General features: G+C 44.3%; 1 protein-coding gene across 1 annotated transcript; it reads right to left on the bottom strand.

Moving 5' to 3' along the window:
* Positions 1-10,181: 10,181 nt before the first annotated feature.
* On the bottom strand, positions 10,182-22,821 carry LOC147121831 (transcriptional adapter 1-like). The gene is made up of 5 exons (XM_085982344.1): positions 22,704-22,821; positions 16,151-16,242; positions 13,127-13,192; positions 11,315-11,412; positions 10,182-10,415 (listed from the first exon to the last, which is right to left on the bottom strand). Exons 1-5 carry the CDS (start codon positions 22,775-22,777, stop codon positions 10,197-10,199), a joined length of 549 nt encoding a protein of 182 aa, XP_085838470.1. The 5' UTR covers positions 22,778-22,821; the 3' UTR covers positions 10,182-10,196.
* Between the last annotated feature and the right edge of the window lie 361 nt (positions 22,822-23,182).

Here is a 23,182-nt window from a genome sequence, read left to right as displayed (position 1 = left end):
GGGGTGATGGGTGAACGGGACTTGGTACGAGTTAGGACACAGGCAGCAGAGTTTTGGGTGAGCTGAAGTTTATGTAGGGTGGAAGATTGAAGTCTGGCCAGGAGTGCGTTGGAATAATCAAGTCTAAAGGTAACAAAGGCATGAATGAGGGTTTCAGCAGCAGATGAGCTGAGGTAGGGGCAGAGTCACGGAGGTGGAAGTAGGCGGTCTTGGTGATGGTGCATATATGTGGTCGGAAGCTCATCTCGGGGTCAAATACAACACCAAGGTTGCGAACAGTCTGGTTCAGCCTCAGACAGGGGGATGGAGTCGGTGACTAGGGAACTGAATCTGTGGTGGGGAATCTAAGACAAAGGCTTCGGTCTTCCCAATATTTAGTTGGAGGAAATTGATAGTCTTCCAGTACTGGATGTCGCACAAGCAGTCTGACAATTGAGACAATGGAGGAGTTGAGAAAGATGGTGGTGAGGTAGAGCTGGGTGTGCTCAGCGTATATGTGGAACCTGATGTTTTCGGATGATGTCGCCGAGAGGCAGCATGTGGATGAGAAATAGGTGGGGGTCAAGGATAGAGCCTTGGGAGACTTCAGAGGTAACAGTGCAGGAGCATAGAAAAATAGGAGGAGCAGGCCATTCGGCCCTTCAAGCCTGCTCCGCCATTCAATATGATCATGGCTGATCCTCTATCTCAATACCGTATTCCCGCTCTCTCCCCATACCCCTCGATGCCTTTTGTTTCTAGAAATCTATCTATCTCCTTCTTAAATATATTCAGTGACTTGGCCTCCACAGCCTTCTGTGGAAGAGAATTCCACAGGTTCACCACCCCGAGTGAAGAAATTTCTCCTCATCTCAGTCCCAAATGTCCTACCCCATATCCTGAGACTGTGACTGTAGTGTATGTACCTTTAAGAGGAACTATGTTTTTGAAGCCCCTGTATACTGTAGTACCGGTAGTGACCACTCGGGTATATAAGCCTGTGTAGCGTCTTGTGTTGTTAGTTCACCTCCAGACTTTGCTCAGTAAACACTTGTTAAATCAACTCCTGCATTCCGTGTCTCCATTAACACACGGATCCAACAGTGGCGATGAGTTAGAAACGAACTTACCTGCAATTCGGCAGCACCTCAAGGGGATCGATTCCTCAGGCGAAGGTCGAAGCCAGAAAAAAAAAAAAATAACTCGAAGAAACTCGAAAACGAGGGCCAGGCTTCGTCTCCAGTCTGTGGTTTCCCCAGCTAAATGGGCTGGTGGCAGTTAGTGCACTGATCCTTCCTGGGCTGCGGCGAGCTAGAGCTCGATCGGGTGGCTCTGCAACGGGGCCAGGCAGCGAGTCGGGAAGCAGAAGCAAAGAGAGAGAGAGGGTGGAGCACTCAGGGCGCTGCCGGTGCTGCAAAGCAGATCGGCGTTCGGACCGAGCAGAGAGAGGGGAAAGTCCCAGAGGGTCCGCTCCACGACGGGAACGGTTCTCCAAGTAACGGAGAAACTATTGAAGCTATGTATTAAAAAAATAGAAATACCGCGAAAAACTTCAGGTCGCAACGGGAACCGCGGAGAACAGCGTTGGCAGCAGCGATTGGGAAGGCGCAAAGACCAGTGCGTCGCCATTAAAAACAAATAATAATAAATAGCCAGCAACAGCGTTGGCAGCAGCGGCGGGAAAGCGCGGGAGGCGCCATCTTAACTCAGCGGGGAAGAAAGAAAAGCGCGGGAAGCGCCATTTTAGATTTTCAAGATGCCGAAGACTGGCAATATTACTGCTTTCGATAGTGATATAGAAGATTGGACCACATATGTGGAAAGAGTGGAGGTATATTGCAAGGCGAATGAAGTAGCGAATGATAAAAAGGCATCGGTACTTCTAAATCTGATGGGCGCAAGGACATACGGGCTGTTACGAAACTTGATCATTCCAGCCAAACCGATGGACAAGAATTTTAAGGAGATTGTTGATACCTTACAGGAGCACTTAAACCCAACACCGCTGCTGATAGCGGAACGATTCAAATTCTTCAGGAGGAATCAGCACAAGAATGAAAGTAACGCTGATTACCTCACCAAATTACGAAAGCTGTCAAAGCACTGCCAACGGGGCAGGACTGGCAGATTCTCTACGAGACAAATTCGTCTGCGGTCTAAGCGAAGGAACACAGAAGACTACTTTCTGAGAAAGATTTGACACTGGACAAGGCTTTCAGTGTGGCTGTATCATACAAAGCAGCAGCAAGAGGAGCTGCAGAGATACAGCAAAAGCCACAGGACTTCGGCACCCATGAAATGACACGGGGTTTCGAGAGATGTTATCGCTGCGGCAGATCCACCCATGACCAGAAGGACTGCTGGTTCAAGGACAAAGCATGCAGGCAATGCGGAAAGATGGGACACATTGCACGTGTATGCAGATCTGGAAAGAAATCCGCTGACAGTAAAAAGGTCAATAAGGAAAAGTACAGAAAGGTACAAATGATGACGGACAGTAGCTCCGAAGACCAGAAGAGCGATAGCGACTCCGGAAACAAGAGACTAAGCTGTCTCAAATTACATAATGTAATTGCCAAAGATGATTACCAGACCATTTGGGTTACCCTCACGATAGCGGGGCCCCCAGTCAAAATGGAGCTAGATACAGGATCAGCTCTGACCGTCATGAGTCGACGGGATTACGAGCGGCTATTTCCACATATACCTTTGAAAGACACATCCATTGTCTTGAAGACATATACGGGGCAGAAAGTATACCCCAGAGGGAAAATAAGGGTGCCTGTTGTGTACAACGGCAAGGAAATACAGAAGTTGTATTTATACGTTCTGCAAGATGGTGGTCCACCGTTGTTGGGACGTGAATGGATCAGAAAGATACGTTTAGACTGGCACTCCATTCAAGCACTGACGGTGACCAGTAAGAAAAAAAACGCTGATGACGTCATACCTGGACGATTAAAAGAAATCTTGGCTAACGCCAAAGAAGTGTTTCAACAGGAACTAGGAACCCTGAAAGGCGCCACCGCCTCAATAAAAGTGGAAGATGCGTCAATTCCCAAGTTTTTTAACGCAAGGCCGGCGCCAGACGCAATTCGTCCAGCCGTCGAGGCAGAGCTGGAGAATTTGGAAAAAGCAGGCGTGTTATCCAAGGTAGATTGGAGCGAGTGGGCAACACCCATCGTCCCGGTCATGAAGAAAACGTTGAATAATTATAAATATGAAGAACAGAGAAAAGTTCGCATCTGTGGGGACTTCAAGGTGACTGTAAACCCGGTTCTTCACATGGTACAGTATCCTCTTCCGAGGATAGAAGATATTTTCGCCTCACTATCCGGAGGGAAACGTTTCACCAAAATTGACTTAGCACAGGCATATCTACAGATGGAGGTTGAGGAGGCCTCTAAAAAGTATCTCACGATAAACACACACAAAGGCCTGTACCAGTACAATCGACTGGTTTTCGGAGTGGCATCAGCTCCGGCTATCTGGCAAAGAGCTATGGAGCAAGTCCTGCAAGGGATTCCGGGGACTCAATGCTACCTAGACGACATCCTTGTAACAGGAGAAAACGACAACGAGCACCTTGCCAACTTGGAGCAGGTGCTCACGAGGCTGAGAGAACAGGGCCTACAAGCAAATCGCCCCAAATGCGAATTTTTCCAGAAACAAATATCATATTGTGGCCATGTCATTAACGAAGAAGGGTTGCATAAGTCACCTGAAAAAATTGAAGCGGTCGTAAAGGCCCCAGCGCCTGAAAATGTCTCACAATTAAGGTCGCTCCTGGGATTAGTAAATTACTATCATAAATTTTTACCAAACTTGTCGACGGTTCTGCACCCGCTTAACGCACTGCTACAAATGGGAGTAGTTTGGAAATGGAGCGAAGACTGTAAACGTGCCTTCCATAAATGCAAAGGCTTGATCACGTCCAGGGAAGTGTTGGCTCATTACAACCCATCACTGCCAATCAGGCTGGCGTGCGATGCATCCCCTTACGGCGTGGGAGCGGTATTATCGCATAGATTCCCTGATGGCTCGGAGCGGCCGATAGCTTTTGCGTCACGCTCATTGAACTCAGCTGAGTGTAACTATGCCCAGATCGACAGGGAGGCACTCAGCCTGGTGTGGGGGGTGAAGAAATTCAACCATTACCTACACGGACAAAAGTTTACCTTGTTGACTGACCATCAACCCCTCGTCTCCATATTCAACCCTAAAAAGGGCGTTCCCATTATGACAGCGCAAAGGCTAGAGGTGGTCCCTTTTCCTAGGGGCACACCAATATGACATAGAATACAAAGGAACAAAACAGCATGGGAATGCTGACGGGTTATCGCGCCTACCGTTGTCAACGGTGGAAGAGGCGCCTACAGTGGAGATATTCCACTCGATCATAGTGGAATGTCTACCGGTGACAAATTCTACCATTGAAAAGGAAACGAGAAATGACCAGACTCTCTCACGAGTCTACGATTTAACGGTGAAGGGATGGCCAGCACATTGCGAGAATGCTGGCAACCGTGGTTCGCCAAGAGGAGAACAGCTGTCAGTGTGCTGAGGAGCCTTGATGTGTGGATCCAGAGTGGTGATTCCACCCAAACTCAAGGATAGAGTGCTAAAGGAGCTTCACGAGGGGCATCTGGGTGGAGTGAAAATGAAGAACTTAGCCAGAGTGTTTGTGTGGTGGCCAGGTATCGATGGAGACATCGAAGAAATGACCAAGAAGGTCCAAAACGCCCCACCACAAGCCCCTCTACATCCATGGGAGTGGCCCTCATCTCCATGGCAAAGGGTACATATCGACTTTGCTGGTCCATTTATGGACTCAATGTTCTTAATCGCGGTGGATGCACACTCCAAGTGGCCGGAGGTAATAAAGATGTCCTCCACCACCACGGAAAAAACCATCACAGTATTAAGGACCATATTCGCCAGGAATGGGCTGCCTGAACAGATCTGTTCTGATAATGGACCGCAATTTGTATCCGAAGAATTCAGGAAGTTCTTAAAAAACAATGGGGTTAAGCACTACACGTCCGCCCCATACCATCCCGCCACCAATGGATTGGCTGAAAGGTTTGTCCAGACCTTCAAGAAGGCCATAAAGGCCATGGGTAATGAAGACATAAATCTACAACATAAGATAGATAACTTCTTGTTTGCGTAGAGGAATGCAACACGTGGTTACAAACCAAACCCCCGCCATGATGTTTTTCAATAGAAGACTAAGATGCCGGCTGGATTTGGTCAAGCCAAACATCAGAAGGGACGTAGAGAACCGGCAATTTCAAAGCATGAATGAAAGGCCAACTAGAACCTTCCAGATAGGTCAACCAGTTTTGGCCCGGGACTACCGTACCGAGAAATGGCAGCCTGGAACTATTTGCACACGACTAGGACCGCTGATGTATACCGTGGACATTGGAGAAAGCATAATAAGGCGCCATGCTGACCAGATCATAGAGTCATCCGAAAAAGGACAACCTACACAACTCTATACGCCTAGTGATGAAGCAGAGATACCCATAGTATCTACCTCCGATCCGGTGATACTGGAACCAGATAAACCCGACAGTAGCATTGAAGCCGAATCGACCTTGCCAAAAGAACCTACTATACCACCGAGGCGTTATCCAGACCGAGTCAGGAAGCCTCCAAGAGAATGAATTTGTAATTGATTAACTTCAGCAAATGTGTATATTATTGTTCTTGTAAAAATGTTATTTAATGATTACGTAAAAATATTATTTAATGATTACTTAAAATGTTATGTACTATTTATCTAAAAGGGGAGGAATTGTAGTGTATGTACCTTTAAGAGGAACTATGTTTTTGAAGCCCCTGTATACTGTAGTACCGGTAGTGACCACTCGGGTATATAAGCCTGTGTAGCGTCGTGTTGTTAGTTCACCTCCAGACTTTGTTCAGTAAACACTTGTTAAATCAACTCCTGCATTCCGTGTCTCCATTAACACACGGATCTAACAGTGACCCCTCGTTCTAGACGACCCCCCAGCCAGGGGAAACATCCTCCCCGGTCAGAATTTTATACGTTTTAATGAGATCCCCTCTCATTCTTCTAAACTCTAGTGAATACAGGCCTAGTCGACCCAATCTCTCCTCATACGACAGTCCTGCCATCCCAGGAATCAGTCTGGTGAACATTCGCTGCACTCCCTCTATGGCAAGTATATCCTTTCTTAGGTAAGGAGACCAAAACTGCACACAGTACTCCAGGTGTGGTCTCACCAAGGCCCTGTATAACTGTAAAGTAACACATTCTTGCTCCTGTACTCAAATCCTCTTGCAATGAAGGCCAACATACTATTTGCCTTCTTAACAGCTTGCTGCACCTGCATGTTTGCTTTCAGTGACTGGTGTACAAGGACACCCAGGTCCCTCTGTACATCAACAGTTCCCAATCTATCACCATTTAAATAATACTCTTTGCCTTTCTGTTTTTCCTACTGAAGTGGCTAACTTCACATTTATCCACGTTATAATGCATCTGCCATGTATTTGCCCACTCACACAACTTGTCAAAATCGCCTTGAAGCCTCTTTGCATCCTCCTCACAACTCACAATCCCACCTAGTTTCGTGTCATCAGCAAACTTGGAAATATTACATTTGGTTCCATCATCCAAATCATTGATATATATTGGCCCAGAAATTCGGGTCCCCATGCGTGAGTACGCGCTGGGTACTCATGCGTAGGCCCAATGAAAAAGTGCCGGTTTCGTGCATGCACTGCGCATGCGCGGGATACCGGAACTTCCATTCCCTTGAAAGAAAGGGTTGACAGGTGGAACGCGCGCGCCGGAGAGGCAGCGCGTGCGCATCGAACTTACGTTTTTTTTTTTTTTTGCAGGTTTCTCCGGGAGGGTAAGTCTCCAGCAGCTACACTTTTAAAAAGCAGGCACAAGGCCTGCTTTTAACAAGGTAAGTGGTGAATTGATTAAAATTAAAACATTTTTCCCCACAGGTTTATTATTTTTAAATACTTTAAAGGGTAAGTTTATTTTTAGCCCCGTTAGAAAATGTAATTAATTTTTTCAAAATTTTAAATTGTTTAAAATAGTTATTTCATGTAACTTAGTTATTTTAAAAATGTGATTTAAAAAAAATTTTTATTACAGAAAACTTTCGATTTACTGGCACCTAAATAACCAGAAATCTCGGTTAACCGGCAAAATTCAGGGAGTAGGTTCAGGTAAGTTTTACTTCATATTGTACTTGCCTTCCTCGATCTGTTGCTGTTCAAGGGTGTGGCTGCAGCTGTTGCTAAGCTACAGAGACGCTTGGAACTTGTGGCCATTGTTCTGAACCTGTTGCTAAGCAACAGGGTTTGTTGCTTTATACGGAGCTGTCATCTCTCCGTATCTTTTACTATAGCTTTCGGTTATCCAGAATTTTTGATGAACCGGCACCACATCGGTCCCGGCGGTGCCGGATAAAAAAAAGTTTCCTGTAGAAGTTTTAGTTATGTTTTGGGGCTTATAGTATTTATAGGTTTGCCAGCTCTTCCTGTCAACTTTATGAATGAAGCATTCCCTGCTACCATTGGCTCTCCATGGCCCGCGTCGAACTAACTGCGCCCCTGGGATACGCAAGCACTGCGCGCAGGCAGTTGGAGGAGGCCCAGGATCGGAATACCACGCTGGCCCACAGCACAATGGCCGGTACGCAAGCACCCGCGGGATGCCGCCGACCCGAATTTCTGGGCCAATTTTGTGAATAGCTGGGGCCCAAGCACTGATCCCTGCGGTACCCCACTAGTCACCGCCTGCCACCCCGAAAAAGACCCATTTATTCCTACTCTCTGTTTCCGGTCTGTTAACCAATTTTCAGTCCATGCCAGTATATTACCCCCAATCCCATGTGCTTTAATTTTGCACACTAACCTCTTATGTGGAACATTATCAAAGGCCTTCTGAAAATCCAAATACACCACATCCACTGGTTCTCCCTTATCTATTCTACCAGTTACATCCTCAAAAAACTCCAGTAGGTTTGTCAAACACTATTTCCCTTTCATAAATCCACATTGACTTTGTCTAATCCCGTTGATATTTTCTAAGTGTCCTGTTATCACATCCTTTATAATAGACTCTAGCATTTTCCCTACTACTGATGTCAGGCTAACCAGTCTGTAGTTCCCTATTTTATGTCCCTCCTTTTTTTAAAAGTGGGGTTACATTTGCCACCCACCAATCTGCAGGAACTGTTCATAATCTAGAATTTTGGAAGATGACAACCAATGCATCCACTATTTCCATGGCTACCTCTTTTAGTACTCTGGGATGCAGATTATCAGGCCCTGGGGATTTATCAGCTTTCATCCCATTAATTTCTCCAGCACTATTTTTTTACTAATACTAATTTCCTTTAATTCCTCCTTCTCACTAGACCCTTGGTCCCCTAGTATTTCTGGGAAGTTATTTAGTTATTTGTGTCCTCTTCTGTGAAGACAGAACCAAAGTATTTGTTTAATTGCTCAACCATTTCCTTGTGCCCCATTATAAATTCTCCCGTTTCTGACTGTAAGGAACCTACATTTGTCTTCACTAATCTTTTTCTTTTTACATACTTGTAGAAGCTTTCACAATCTGCTTTTATGTTCCTTGCAAGTTTACTCTCATACTCTATTTTTCCCCTCTTAATCAATCTCTTGGTCCTTTTTTGCTGAACTTTAAACTGCTCCCAATCCTCAAGCTTGCTACTTTTTCTGGCAACTTTATATGACACCTCTTTGGATCTAATACTATCCTTAATTTCTTTTGTTAGCCATGGTTGGGCCACTTTTCCTTTTGTGTTTTTGTGCCAGAAAGGAATGTATAACTGTTGCAATTCATGCATGCGTTCCTTAAATCTTAGCCATTGCCTATCCACCGTCATGCCTTTTAATGAAGCTCCCCAATCTATCATAGCCAACTCACACCTCATACCTTCATAGGAAGAGAAGCCATTGCAGGTGATTCTCTGGCTACCACTGGATAGGCAAGAATGGGACCAGGTGAGTACAGTTCCACCCAGCTGGATGACAGAGGAGAGGGGTTGGAGGAGGGTGGTGTGGTCAACCGTGTCAAAGGTTGCAGACAGGTCGAGAAGGATGAGGAGGGATAGTTTACCATGGTCAGTCACATAGGATGTCATTTGTGACTTTGATAAAAACCATTTCAGTAATGTGGCAGTAGCAGAAACCTGATTGGAGGGATTCAAACATGGAGCTCTGGGAAAGATGGGCACGAATTTGAGAGGCGACATCAAGTTCAAGAACTTTTGAAAGAAAATGGAGGTTTGAGATGGGGCAGTAGTTTGCAAGGACAAAGGGGTCAAGGTTAGATTTTTTGAGAGGGGGGGGGGGATGATGTCAGATTTGAAGAGGAGGGAGACAATACCAGAGGAGGGGGACTGGTTAACAATATCAGCTAGCATGAGGGACAGAAAGGGAAGTTGGGTGGTCAGCAGTTTAGTGGGAATAGGGTCGAGGGAGCTGGAAGTGGGTCCCATGAACCAGATGAGCTCGGAGAGGGCATGAGGGGAGATAAGAGAGAAACTAGAGAAAGATGAGAGTTCAGAGCAAGGGCAGAGGGGAACCTTGGAGGAAGTTTGACCCGGTGGGCTGGGGAAGGGAGGGAAGCGGCAGAGGCAGCTGAAGGGATGGTCATAATCTTAGTGACAAAGAAATCCATGAGCTCCTCTCACTTGTTGAAGGTGAAGGTGGAGGAGGCAGGGGAGAGGGGTTTAAGAAGACAGTTTGTAGTGGAGAAGCCAGGGGTTATCTTTGCATTCAAGGATGACCCTGGAACAGTGAGTTGTTCTGGAAGAGGAGAGCAGGACCTGATAGTGCTTTATGGGGTCCAGCCAGATCTGGCGATGAATGGCTAAACCAGTTGCCCGCCATAAACGCTCAAGATAGCTACAAAGACAGTTAGTGAAAGTGAAATTCTTCCTTTGGAGGTGGAGAAATACATCACAAGAGCATATCAATTCACCTAGTAAGCCTCGTAGCAACCAGTTCAAGGGCAGCAGAGGCTTAGGAATAGTGCCTGCTCTCACATGCAGAGGGTGATGTAGGTGCAGAGGGAGTCACACCAGAGGGATATTAAAGTTTTGGAGCAGAAGAGAAAAAGAAAAAAACATTTATAAAGAGCTAAAAAAAATAACGTGACCTTAATTTTGTTTGTAAGCAAACAAGAGCCAAATTCATTACAGTACCTCCACTGCATGCACCACTGCTGTCACTGCATCTTCAGATACATTGTCCAGTCCACATTCATAAGCCGTTACTATCATCCGACCTTCTAGCTGACCTCTTGTGGGAAGCACCATTGTATGAGTGCAAAACTTCACATCATCCTCCTCTTGAGGATCCTTTGCCACAAAGTGTTGTGCCCCTGATAAAGGATTCTGCGCTTGAAAACGATACTGGAGAAAAATACAAAGTTGTAAGTCAAACTGCACAATGCCACTTAAATTAAACACTTAACATATATTAGGGCTTATTATAAAGCGGACAAGAATGTCAATTAAAACACTTTTTTTTACATACACCCACACAGAAAATTAAAGATTGATTTTTTTTTGACCACCGCAGTCAGAGGTAATTTTATTCATGGTCTTACTCTTAAAAGATGTTAATAACATTTTAAAAGTCTTTATCCACCTCCTCGGATGGATATACTAACAAGAAATGGAGTGTGGACCGTCTACTGTTACATTATTAGTTAAGGGCATTTCAAAGAACTTGCCTTCAAACAGTGCATAGTCAAGTTCAATGTCATTTTAAATTTGTCATATGTAAAACAGTTTTGTTTCTGTACTTTCAAAATCCATTATAAAATTTTCAATTGTACAAGGAACAATACAATTCAGTACAATTGATAGATTCATTAAAAACTTGTGGTTTTAATAATTAGACCAGAAAGCATTTTTTTTTTTTTTAAATAACCATTTTCTAAAGCCAACAGTGAAAGTTTTAAAAAACATATTACACAATAAAGATTTATCCAAAAAGTGGTGAAACTGCGTTGATAAATCATGGTTCACACAAACAAATGTAGCACAAAAAACACTGCAGCCAGGAGTATATCTCCACACACGTCCTGCTGCCATTTCCTGCTGGGTCCAATTGTCTTGTTCTGCTGCCCTGAATTAGCCATTGCATTGCCTTGCTCTAGCTCTTCTTCCAACAGATGAAAGAATAGCTGAGAAAATGATCTACACAAAATAAAATAACTTTACCAAAGTGTCTTCCACAAGGAACTATGTCAAACACCCAGCAGACCAAAAGGGGAAAAAAATCATCAGGGTTGAAAATAACTCACTTCAAATTTTGCCCGCAGAGACGGAAACTTTTTTTTGCTTTTAGGTTTACCAGATTTGGCAGCAGGTGGACTGGTCCATAGTAGAGAAGTACCTCCTTCTGGAACAGGAACAGTACAAAGATACTATAACTACACTTCATACTTTTCAAGGAAGAATGCATAGCTCCCATTGTTGAATGTAAGTGTCTCAACTTATCTTGCAGATCACACAGGAAATTTAGTAAGAGTTACTGACAATCCAATCAAGGCAAGTTAAAGAGGAAGAATAGTGTATAAAGCATGCACTTTATACATTGCAAGAAAACATCTGCTGCACCTCTCCCTCTTTCTTGGTTATTTCTCTGTTCTCAAACACTTTCCCTTATCTGTTGCTTTTCCTTCTGTGTCAAAACATCTAGGGAAGGGAGATAAAGTTGTCCCACCAAGTTGGGGTCCCATTTTATTCTGCTATGCACACTTCCTAGTGGTGCAACAAATGAGTGCCTTTGAAATCAAAACGGTTGAAATTTCCACCCTGCAAATCATTCCACCCATGGGAACATGGACTCAGCACGAGTGCAGGAGCCAAAAAGATTGGGAACAAGCTTAGTCCTAATTGCTCATCTCTCTTCAATGAAGGACCCTAAAGGAGAAAGATTTCTAGGGATCAGGGCTTCTTTTTTGAAGTCCTGCACCTCTCCAGTTCAATCGTCCTTATGCCTGGAGTTGTTTTCAAGCACGTCAAACATTCAGCACACCTGCCTTCCAGCAATCCTATTGGGAAAGGGAAAGGGGAGCAGAAGCAGAGACAAACTTTAAATAAAACCGTTGTCCATAAAATGTAATTATAACATTCAATACTTTCAATATTGTCCTCCACAATATTTGACAGCTTTGATCACCAGATTCATTTCTGATTCCACTTCATCCTCAATTCCCCTCCGCCTAAATATGGAGCCAAACTATCAAGTGGCAATCGAAGCGAAGGGGCACACACTGATGCCAAGACTCCCATTCAAGATGCGCAAACTGGAGTCAAAACTGGGTTCATCCACAGGAGCAATTTTTTTTATAAATGCAATGATCAGTTTCACTGATCGTACAAAGTCCTCTATGGGAATCCAGATGTTTCTATCACAGGGATGAGTAATTTCTTTCTTTTAAACGTGGGTTGGAGTGAAGAATTAGCTTTGATTTTTCTGTTTCAAAGCCACAAAGAACTTACAAAGACATTTAGAGTACATTTCTAGCCTTGATAAAATCCAAGATGGAATTTTTATCATTTGATCTGGTGTTCATCATCTACACTTCTTGAAGTTAACACAAATACTAGAACAAACAGAATATGCAGACAGTACATAGAACACACCTCAAAGTAATTTAGTTATTCTGATAAAATGACCAAGTTATGTGGAAATTCTACCCAAGCTCAAAACTGCAGTAATTCTTGGAATTGGCTTTGTAGAATTTTGGATATAGCTACAATTACTGGATATACACAGTATAACTTAATTGCCATGGAAAATCCCAACTATGCTTTTTCCATTACTAAACATTTTCTTTTAGAAAAATAAACTATGAATCAGTCTATTTGGTTGGTGTTTAACGTTGAAACTACTGAAGTTATAAAGTTCAGAATAATTCTACTCGGCAACCTGACTGAAATTGTGCAACAAAATGAGGAAAAAGAGAATGGCAGCATATTAAATATAATGGAAGAAACATAATTGTGTACGAATGAGTAAAAGCTTCGACTCTGACAATGTGCAAAAACAGAAAGCATTAGGTCTCTTTAAAGTGCTATACAGTTCAAACCTTCCCATTCCCACTTACCTGGAGCTGAAACCATGATCTGACATCGGGTGAGGATCGCAAGCAAGAAGTCATTATGGGAATGCACTGGAAAACAAATGTTTTTCCTTTAGTACTAACATACTAAATCTATCAAGGTTTAATGTTGTCATCAGAGAATAATGGTCACAGGAGATTTGCTATTATTGTCTAAGTTCTGTGCCACTAATAATGAGGTAGTGCAAGACCTGGGAAATAGTTTCTGATTTTTACTATGGTTCTGTCGCAGTGTAAATGCAACAGCAGTTGATCCATCAATGGAGTGCAATAAATTTACTGAAGCAATGCATCACGTAACTGACGTGAAATAAAAATATTACTCATACCGGCCTCGCAGATATATTTGTAATACTACTTGCTTATCCTTTAATAAAACTATCTTTTGTCTTCTGTCCCCAAAACCGCAGTTATTTAGATTATAAAAGATTTATTTTTGCTCTACTTCCAACAGCATATGTCTTTGTTCAGTCTGCTCTGTTTTCTCCCTAAATCCTTTCTCCTTCTTCTCAGTTACTTAAATAATTCTGAAAAGTATTTCTTCCCTTCCACTTACTTCCCACAGTGGATATGTTTTTGCCCCCTAAAGCTGTCCTGGGAGGTCATTACTCACTAAGGCCACTTATTTCCATCTCCGGAAAAAAAAAGCGCTCAACTCTGCCCCTGCCTCAGCTCATCTGCTGCTGAAACCCTCATACATGCCTTTGTTACCTCTAGACTTGACTATACCAACGCACTCCTGGCCAGCCGCCCACATTCTACCCTCCATAAACTTGAGGTCATTCAAAACTCTGCTGTGCACCCATCACCCCTATGCTCGCTGACCTACACTGGCTCCCAGTTAAGCAACGCCTCAATTTTAAAATTCTTATCCTTGTTTTCAAATCCCTCTATGGCCTCACCCCTCCCCAATGCTGTAATCTCCTCCAGCCCCACAACCCTCTGCGCTCCTCAAATTTTGGCCGCTTGAGCATCCCCGATTTTAAATCGCTCAACCATTGGTGGCCGTGCCTTCAGCTGCCAAGGCCCTAAGCTCTGGAATTCCCTCTGCGTCTCTCTAACTCTCTTTCCTCCTTTAAGACACTCCTTAAAACCTACCCCTCTGACCAAGCTTTTGGTCATTTGCCTTAATATCTGGCTCGGTGTCAAATTTTGTTTTGTAATGCTCCTACGAAGTGCCTTGGGATGCTTTACTACGTGAAAGGCACTATATAAATACAAGTTGCTGTTGTTGTTGAGTCTCCGATAACTGACACTTGGTCATGCACCCAGGTCCTGACCCAGCTGATCACCGATTCTGGAAAATTTAAATCTTGGGCCAAATCTTGCTGGAAAAGGAACAGCATATTAACAACGCACGCCGTTATCAATGCACAAATCGGCCAGCAAGTGCAGGGGATTAAGAGATACACTGCGAGTTGCAAATCTCCAGAACTTGATGGATTTTCACAAACAACATCTCACCCTTAGCCTCCCTGTTATTTTTGAGTACTTTATGTCTTTTTTCCCCCCCTCTCTAGCTTAATCCAATCTTTCTTTCCTTCTCGATTTCTCTTTCTGCACATTATTTGCCCATTAAACTAGTCACAAAAGTTAGGACTGGTAATTAAGAGCGCAAGTAACCTTTTAACATGAAAATTGTTAATTCAATGCCAATCAACCTCTGTGGCCCAGAAAGAGAACAATTTAAATGGTTCAGTCTCATTTCTGAATGTAATAAATTATTCTTAGAGATTTTCAAACTAGATTTTTTTTTTTTGAATTTCTTACTTTTCCTTTGTCTTTTTTTCTCTCTCGCTTAATCCAATCTCTCTTTCTGCACCGGATTTGACTCTCTAATTCACCCACCTACTGCGTCATTCCTCTTTCTTTGTCAGTCCTTAAATACCATTGGTTAAGAAGATAGACTGTTGGTCCCGCTGTTCACTGAGGTCCCAGATGCCCAGTTTCCCCATTATCAGCTCGCACTTCCAGCAAGTTAAGCCGCAAAATTTTTTCCAGCTGAAAGATACAGGAAATAGTCTAACCAATGGGGCACGCCACGAGATACCCTGCTCCAGCAAGATTTGCCCCCTCATTTTTGATTTCATTTGTACCATCCAGACTTCACAATTGTTATATGTACACTTTTTGCCTGGATGTCACAATGCACTCTGGGTATTTGAGTTCCACAGCTGCAGGATGCAAACTCTCCCACACACTCAAAATTTATCACCAGGAGTTATAACTCCTCACTGCTTTTCCTACCTGGTTAACAGGTAAGAGCTGTGTAAAAAGCCACAACTTCCTTGGTGCATCTCTTGTGCACACAGAATTTGTCCATAGCAGCAAGTAATGGCCAGCATCCAAGGCCCAGGCAAAATTTCTAACTTAAGCCCCAGGCTCCAGTCAGAACTGAAGGCCAATTTGGGGGGGAACTTCTTCCCTGCATTTCTAAAATTAAATGATCAATTTTATGGACAATTAAATTTTTTGGAAGAATTGTGTAATGTATCGGTCTGTTCTAGACTTTATTTCTAGCTGTGCAAACTAACCTGATGAAGGAAGAAATAGTAATCCAAAACAACGCGAAGAAATGATTTGAGCAATTAGATTGGCTGATTCTGTGCTTGTTGGCGAATGAATGGTAGACTTGATTTTTTTTTTTTTTTAATGAGGAATTTGATTACGGCAATTACCCTTATTGGTACTTTTTGCTACCTTTTCATTCACATTGGTCCGTATTTTGTACTGTGACTATGAGTAACTGGATGTAGGCTACCCAAATGCATTTTACATAGGATCCTTACAGGCAGCAGACAGAGGAGACTTTTATCCCATCAGTTTAGACTGGATTTCAATCTAGGTTGCAGAGTTGAAATTCTGGTGTCTGCATCAACAACACCCCTTCCAAAATCAATGTACCGCATGCTGAGCCATCTGATAGTGATTTAGTATACGAGTTTTCATTCACAAAATCCACTGGCATATCTATCAGAGGTAAGGGAAATAAACAGTCATAGATCTTACCATTATCGTGAGTAAGGAGTCTCCTCGCTTCCAGATCAAACTCCTCTTTACTTATCTTTTGCTTGAACCAAAGCTTCAAGTTTGCCCAATATCTGAGAAAGAAAAATGAGCAAACTGGAGACAGGGAACGTGCAGCCACAACAACACTTGCATTTATATAGTGTCTTTAATGTAGAAAAATATACAGTAATTCAGACTCAGAGGTGCAAGGATGACACATTTTAAGTCAATGCACTGTGGAATGGGGACCCAATGGAGGTGAACAAAAACAGTGATAGATGAGTGGGGTTTAGTATATGATCGGATGTGGGGTGGGGGTGGAGAAGAGTCTGAATGAGTAGCAGTTTGTAGAAGGTAGAATTAGGAGATGTGAGAAAGGCATTACGTAAGTCACACTTGGAGATGAGACATGTATGAGGGCACTGATTAGGGTGGGGCAGGAACAGTGATGGATAAAATAATTCACAAAACAATTTTACACAAACACATGAAGACAAAATTAATCCCCAGGTTATGTAGTTTACTCCAACCAGGCCTTCAGATTTGGAATTTATACACAGTCAGATATCACATTGTGAATTACTAATGTATAGGGACCATTACATTTGTTTTTATTTTTTAAACTTCTACAATGCATATTATTATTTTGGTGGTGAATCAGTAAATACCAATTTCTTCCTGAATTTGATTTTTTTTTTTTTTTTTTTTTAACTTCCTGTTGGTTCTTACCTAAAATCAGTAGTGCCCAAAAATTGCATCCATGATGTTAGCACACATGCTGTGTACTCTATGTTAACATCATCAATGTGATGCGCACACATCTCCGAGCCCAATGTTCAGTTGCAAACTAAACAATGGCTTTATCATCTTTTAGGTACTAATGGAAGGACGATAGTTTTTTTTTTTTAAATGGCATATTTTATTCTTTCATTCCTAGTTAGGTATGGAGCAAGGACAGTAATGCACTGACACAGTTACCACACTATAAGGGTATTTATTTTAACTCTCTTAACTCTTTCAGGTTGTAGTGTATGTACCCGTCCACCTTTAAGAGAACTATTTTAGGTGTTTGCACTACTTTATTTTGGCTTCTGTATACTGTAATGCCGGTGGTGACCACACCGGTATATAAGTGCTGTGTAAGGATTTATTGGGCAGATTCGCCCTGACCTTCGAATAGTAAAGTCCTGTTAAAAGTTATTCTTGTAGTCTGTGTATTAATTCACTATACAACCCACAGACTTTACAGTGGCGACGAGTTCGATCGTACCCTGCGGCAACAATACTTCCGAAGCAATTAACGAGCGTCGAGAAGAGGCACCCGCCCTCATCATTCTGCTGAGAGAAAACTCGAGTCTGCAGAGTAAGAAAGAAGGAAAAATTCAGACACGAAGCCTTCCATCAGCAACAGGCACTGATTGTCCCTTCTGCCACGGTGGGGAGTGAGCCGATCAGCACGAGAAGCAAGTCGGCCACGGTGACTGTGAGTGAAGGGAAATAAAAAAAATAAACGGAGGATAAGGGCGGTGAACTCGACCACGGTCGAGGGGGAAAGGAGCCGGACAGAAGTCGGGCCCAGAGGCGCTGAGACTGGGGCAGCATGGAGCAAGGAAGCCGCAGTACAAGCGGGCTGGGAGACGCAACGGCGTCGTGAGACAGCTAGACCGCGACCGGTGAAAAAGGCCGGGCAGCGACCGAGGCCACGAAGCGCTGCGACCGGGATCGTAAGGCGCGGGAAGATATAAAAATAAATAAACCGCGGAGAACTCAGCCGCAGCCGGGGAGGAAAGCACCGGACTGCGAGAGGCTGGGAGGCGCGATTGGAGTGAAAAAGGTCGGACAGTGACCGAGGCCACGAAGCACTGCGACCGGGATCGTAAGGCGCGGGAAGAGATAAAAATAAATAAATCGCGGAGAACTCAGCCGCAGCCGGGGAGGGAAGCACCGGACTGCGAGAGGGCTGGGAGGCGCGATTGGAAGCCGCAGAGGGAGAGACAGAGCCCAAGCGAGCGGGGGAGACAGAGCCCGAGCAAGGAAGACTGAGCGAGATCCAGCCCAGCGGCTGAAACTGTTCGCCGTCAACGGGTTGTACCCAGCGCCGGTTGCCCTGCCGAGGAAAGGGAACAAGGAACGCACTGAAGCCGACGCGCAGGCTGCGAACCCCGAAAGCCAGCGGCCGTCACCAGAGGGGAAAGCTTACCCCTCCCGCCAGGGGAAGAAGACAGAAGCGGGAAACCGCCATTTTGAAAGTGGGCGGGGAAAGATGATAAGAGCGGGAAACCGCCATCTTGAAAAAAAAAAGTTAAAGAAATATTTCGTTGTTGTTTATCAGGAAGAGGTGAAGGTGCCTAAGCGTGGTAACATCAACGATTTCAATTCCGAGGTAGAAGATTGGGCCACGTATGTAGAATGCATTGAGATATATTGTGAGGCCAATAAAATAGAAGATGACGACAAAGCTATAATCTTGCTAAACTCGATGGGGGCAAAGACATACGGGCTATTGAAGCATCTTCTATCACCAGCTAAACCGGCGGATCAGACTTTCGATAATATTGTGGCTGTTCTGAAGGATTACTTGAACCCCACACCGCTGATGTTGGCGGAACGATTCAAATTTTATGCGAGAACGCAACGGAAAGAGGAAAGCAACGCGGAATACTTGGTCGAACTGCGTAGACTAGCGAAATACTGCCAGTTTGGAGGAAATCTGACAGAGGCATTGCGAGACAAGTTCGTGTGCGGGTTGTCGAAGGAAGGAACGCAAAAGCGACTACTCGAAGAGAACGACCTTACACTTGATAGGGCTGTCCTTATTGCAGCATCGCACGAAGCCGCAGCGAAAGGAACTGCGGAAATGCAGCTAAAGGCAGCGGTACTCAGTGTGGATCAAATTACTTCGGGTACAACGAAATGTTATCGTTGTGGGAAGACAACACACGACCAGAACCAATGCTGGTTTAAAAACCAGGAATGTAGAAAATGTGGCAAACTGGGTCACATAGCTAAAGTATGCCAGTCAGGAAAGAAGACCAACAACCAAAAAAAGCCATCACAGGAAAAGTACAACAAAGTATACAAGGTGGCTGAGAAGAGTTCAGACGAACAGAATTTGGATTCAGACCCAAACGGCCAGGAACTGGGTAGCCTGAAAATTCACAATGTGAGTAAGGAAGCTGACCTACAAACTATCTGGGTCATGCTAAAAATAGCCGGAGTCCAAGTGAAAATGGAGTTGGACACTGGATCAGCCCTATCAGTCAATCGAAGGGATTACAACCGGCTATTCTCACATATACCCTTGAGAGATACCAAGTTCGTATTGCAGACATACACGGGGCATAAAGTATACCCCATGGGAAAGATAAGAGTCAAGGAGAGAGACAGGGGCAAAGAACACCCAGGAATGGACTTATATGTACTACCTGAGGGAGGACCACCACTTCTAGGACGGGAGTGGATCAAGAAAATAGACATGGAATGGCACTACCTAAAAGCAATAACGAGTGAGGACTCGGTGCAGACAATCAGCTCAGACTCTGAAACGGATGACGATAAGACCAGCCCAAGTATGAAAGACAAGGCTAAAATGGACTTGCTGACTAAGGTTGGAAAAACGAAGGCGTGCATAAAGGCTTATGCTCCAGAGGAGAACAAAGTTTCAGAACAGAACTCCACTGAACAACAACAACATAGTTTGACAGAGAATTCTGAGTCTGTTCAGTTTACAGACATATACATTACTGAGGAACACCGAGCTCGAACTCAACTTTATTTCAAATTACGACAGCAATTAGAACAATTGAGTTGCCGTCTCGAACAAGAGATGAAAGCAATGAAAAGGTTCTATGACACCGAATGGGAGAATCTGGAAAGACAACAGAAGCAGCTGAGGGAGAAAAGGGAGCAGGAGCACACAACCCGTCTGCGCGAGGAGGCCAAACAAATCAAAGCTGATTCGGTTTCTGAAGGTGCGTGCTCTAATCTGGTGGAACAAGATGTGCAGCAACTGAAGGCGCTTGTTAGCAGGTTGCAGGCCGAAAAGGCTGATTTGGTCGACATGACTTCCGAGCTCCTACTGAAGTTGGGTGCAGCATCACCGGACGATTCATTGGTGGAAATTCGAATGGTGGGGGCTGCGGATGATGGCGAAGTAGAAACAGCACAGGAGCCCCAGGGCAAGGTTATAAACAGCCCTGCAGCTAATGGGAAATGGATGATGGCAGAAGAGTTAACAGTCAGCCAACTCCTTCATATGCTGAGGGATAAGACTCTAAAATGGAAAAAACTTAAACACGAGCCTCAATCTTCAAAGGGAAGGGGTTCGGAGCTCTCAAAAGTTATTAAAAGAGCTGAGGTGGCAACACAGACTGAGAAGACTGCAGCAGAGCAGCCCTTGGATGCCAAATGTACGCTGACGCACGTCAATGTAGCACAACAGAATGCTGAAACAGCTACTTCAGTAGAGGGATTGAATAGTCCGATCAATCAATCTCCGATTGAAGTGGAAGTATTGAAATCACAAATGAGGTCATTAGTAAAAGACTTGCAGGAAGCCCAGAAAAAGCGGGATGAATCTGAACGCATGAAGAAGTCTCTTCAGGAAAGATGTCTGGAGAGGGAACAAAAGTCGGCTAACGTCCAGATGGGTAAGGAGGAAGTAGAAGACCCTCTCGCTGGCCTAGCTCAGGACGACACCGAATATTACCATGATGACCTGTTGAGTGACACTGAATATTACGATGACCTGGTCTGCCCAGCTTGTGATGAAAACTCCCAAAGTGCAGAAATCAGGATGAATCACTTAAAGTCTAAGGAACATAGGGAGATGGTGGCACTACAGCTGGCAGCTGACAATGGAGCCCAGAGAGTCTCCAAGAAGCAGAAAAGGAAAAGACGAAGCAGAAGATGATAACCATCTGAACCATTATCACCTCTACCAGATCACGCACGTGGTCCCTACGAACGGAGCCAAATCAGTTGGAAAGTAGGGAAACTTACCAAGGCAGTCCAGCTGTTTTTAAAAGTCAGCAATGCTGGTTCAGAAGTGACGGAAGTTCAAGCTGTTAAGTCAAGGGAAGGACTATTGGATGAGTCACTCTAGCAAGTTGAACCGACTACACCACGGAGGCGTTGTCCGGACCGAGTCAAGACCAGAGACTGAATCTGTGAACTGTTTCCCGCAGAGACTGAATCTGTGAACTGTTTTCCGCAGAGACTAAATCTGTGAACTGTGTCCCGCAGAGACTATATCCGTGAATTGTTTTACATGAAGTTGAATATATGTTATGTTTAATGGGGAATAAGTATGTTGTAAGCTAAAAAGGGAGGATTGTAGTGTATGTACCCGTCTACCTTTAAGAGAACTATTGTATGTAACCGTCCACCTTTAAGAGAACTATTTTAGGTGTTGCACTACTTTATTTTGGCTTCTGTATACTGTAATGCCAGTGGTGGCCACACTGGTATATAAGTGCTGTGTAAGGATTTATTGGGCAGATTCGCCCTGACCTTCGAATAGTAAAGTCCTGTTAAAAGTTATTCTTGTAGTCTGTGTATTAATTCACTATACAACCCACAGACTTTACACAGGTAATCAAAGGCGAGATCAACCAAGACTTCAAACCTTTTCCAAATAATGGTTTTATTAACATTATAAAACACAATGGATAGCCATTAAAAACAGACTCCGATCACACACCAAGGCATTATTTGTTAAAAATAAGATTGCAACTGTTCCCCAGTGCATAATCTCCAATGGCTTTTGATACCATCATAGTGACAAGTGGCTGGAGCCACAACACAGGTTCTTCAATGTCTATGGGGCAAAGTGAGTGTCTAATGGCGAGCCCTATAAAAGTGGTGTCAGTAAACTGTGAAAATAATTGTGGACTGTCATTTAGGTTGACTGTAACTTTTTATTTTGAGTCTTAGTGATGTTGAAAATAAAGACTTTTTTAAAATTGATATTCTCCAAATTTACTCAAGTTTTGTTTATAAAAGTCCAATTTCTCCCAATTATTCAAGGGCTGGGAAAAAACTCGTTTTTTTAATAAAACTGAAAATATGTGCATATTCGGCCCATTCACTATCTATGCAACCCACCCCTCTCTTTCTGCAAACCCGCCAAATGAAAAATAAAGCAGCACAAAAGCAAAACACCGCGCATGCTGGAAATCTTAAGTGTGGGGAGGGGGGAGAAATCAAAGTTGGGTGTGCTGAACGCCAGTTTGTAGTTGTAGGGGAAGCAAAGGTGCCTGGCGCCACCTGCCTGTGCAGGTATTCAGTCACAGGGCAACGGGCACCGGCTGCAGAATCACCCGGCCACTCACTGCGGACACGGGCTGGCACTGTCAGAGACTGATGGTGGTGGATTGAAATGAAAAGTCCTTCAGTGAAGTCCCGCAAGGCCCTGGCGGAGGCGGCGCTCTCGCTCGGCCCGGCGTTGCTGAGCCCACAGACACCCATAGTAACCAGCTGGGCTCACGGCGCCGCCGGGCCTCAAATGTAACACCAACCATCAGCACAGCAACAACACATAAGGCCCACTCACTGTTTCACATTCTCGCCCAGCGCCTCTGTCAAAGTCTTTTTCGCGGCCTCCAGCTCGCTGACGTGAGTCGCCATGTCTGTAAAGGGAGGGGGCGGGGCGGGGGGCTTAGTTACCGCATCGGGGCTTTTGTACAAGCATCGGCCGCGGCGCCCCCTGCCGGCCCGGAGGAGCTGCCGCCCGAGGCGCAGCACCCCTTACAGATAGGGAGAGAGACAGCTGGTGTTGTTTCCGTGGCCGGTGGGCGCCGCGGGGACTGGAGTGCTTCATCACCCTGGCAAACCAAAGTTCCATTTAATTTGTTAAGTTTTATTTAAAGTTTTATTAATTTACAGTTAATTGGTTCAATCAAAAGAGGTTCAAAAGAGGAGCTGGTGGTGGACACTCCTGGAGATAGACACCATCCACTGCAGATATGGAGAGAGAGGGTGTGCTGGTGGTAGACACTTCTGGAGACAGATTCCACCCACTGTAGATAGGGA

The sequence above is a fragment of the Somniosus microcephalus genome, chromosome 3 (genome assembly GCF_052327205.1).
Source record: "Somniosus microcephalus isolate GS21.2 chromosome 3, FLI_Smic_1.0, whole genome shotgun sequence".
Taxonomy (NCBI): domain Eukaryota; kingdom Metazoa; phylum Chordata; class Chondrichthyes; order Squaliformes; family Somniosidae; genus Somniosus; species Somniosus microcephalus.
The sequence above is the reverse complement of the archived record's forward strand: the minus strand, read 5'-3'. Positions and strand labels throughout refer to the sequence as shown.

Bases quoted from the DNA above. Each gene is read 5' to 3' on its own strand.
- LOC147121831 (XM_085982344.1), bottom strand. From the start codon at position 22,777: ATGGCGACTCACGTCAGCGAGCTGGAGGCCGCGAAAAAGACTTTGACA. The intron at 11,413-13,126 runs GTAAGTGGGAAT...TTCCTGTTCCAG, and splicing joins GATCATGGTTTCAGCTCCAG to AAGGAGGTACTTCTCTACTA. The intron at 10,416-11,314 runs GTGAGTTATTTT...ATTTTTCTCCAG, and splicing joins CTCTGCGGGCAAAATTTGAA to TATCGTTTTCAAGCGCAGAA.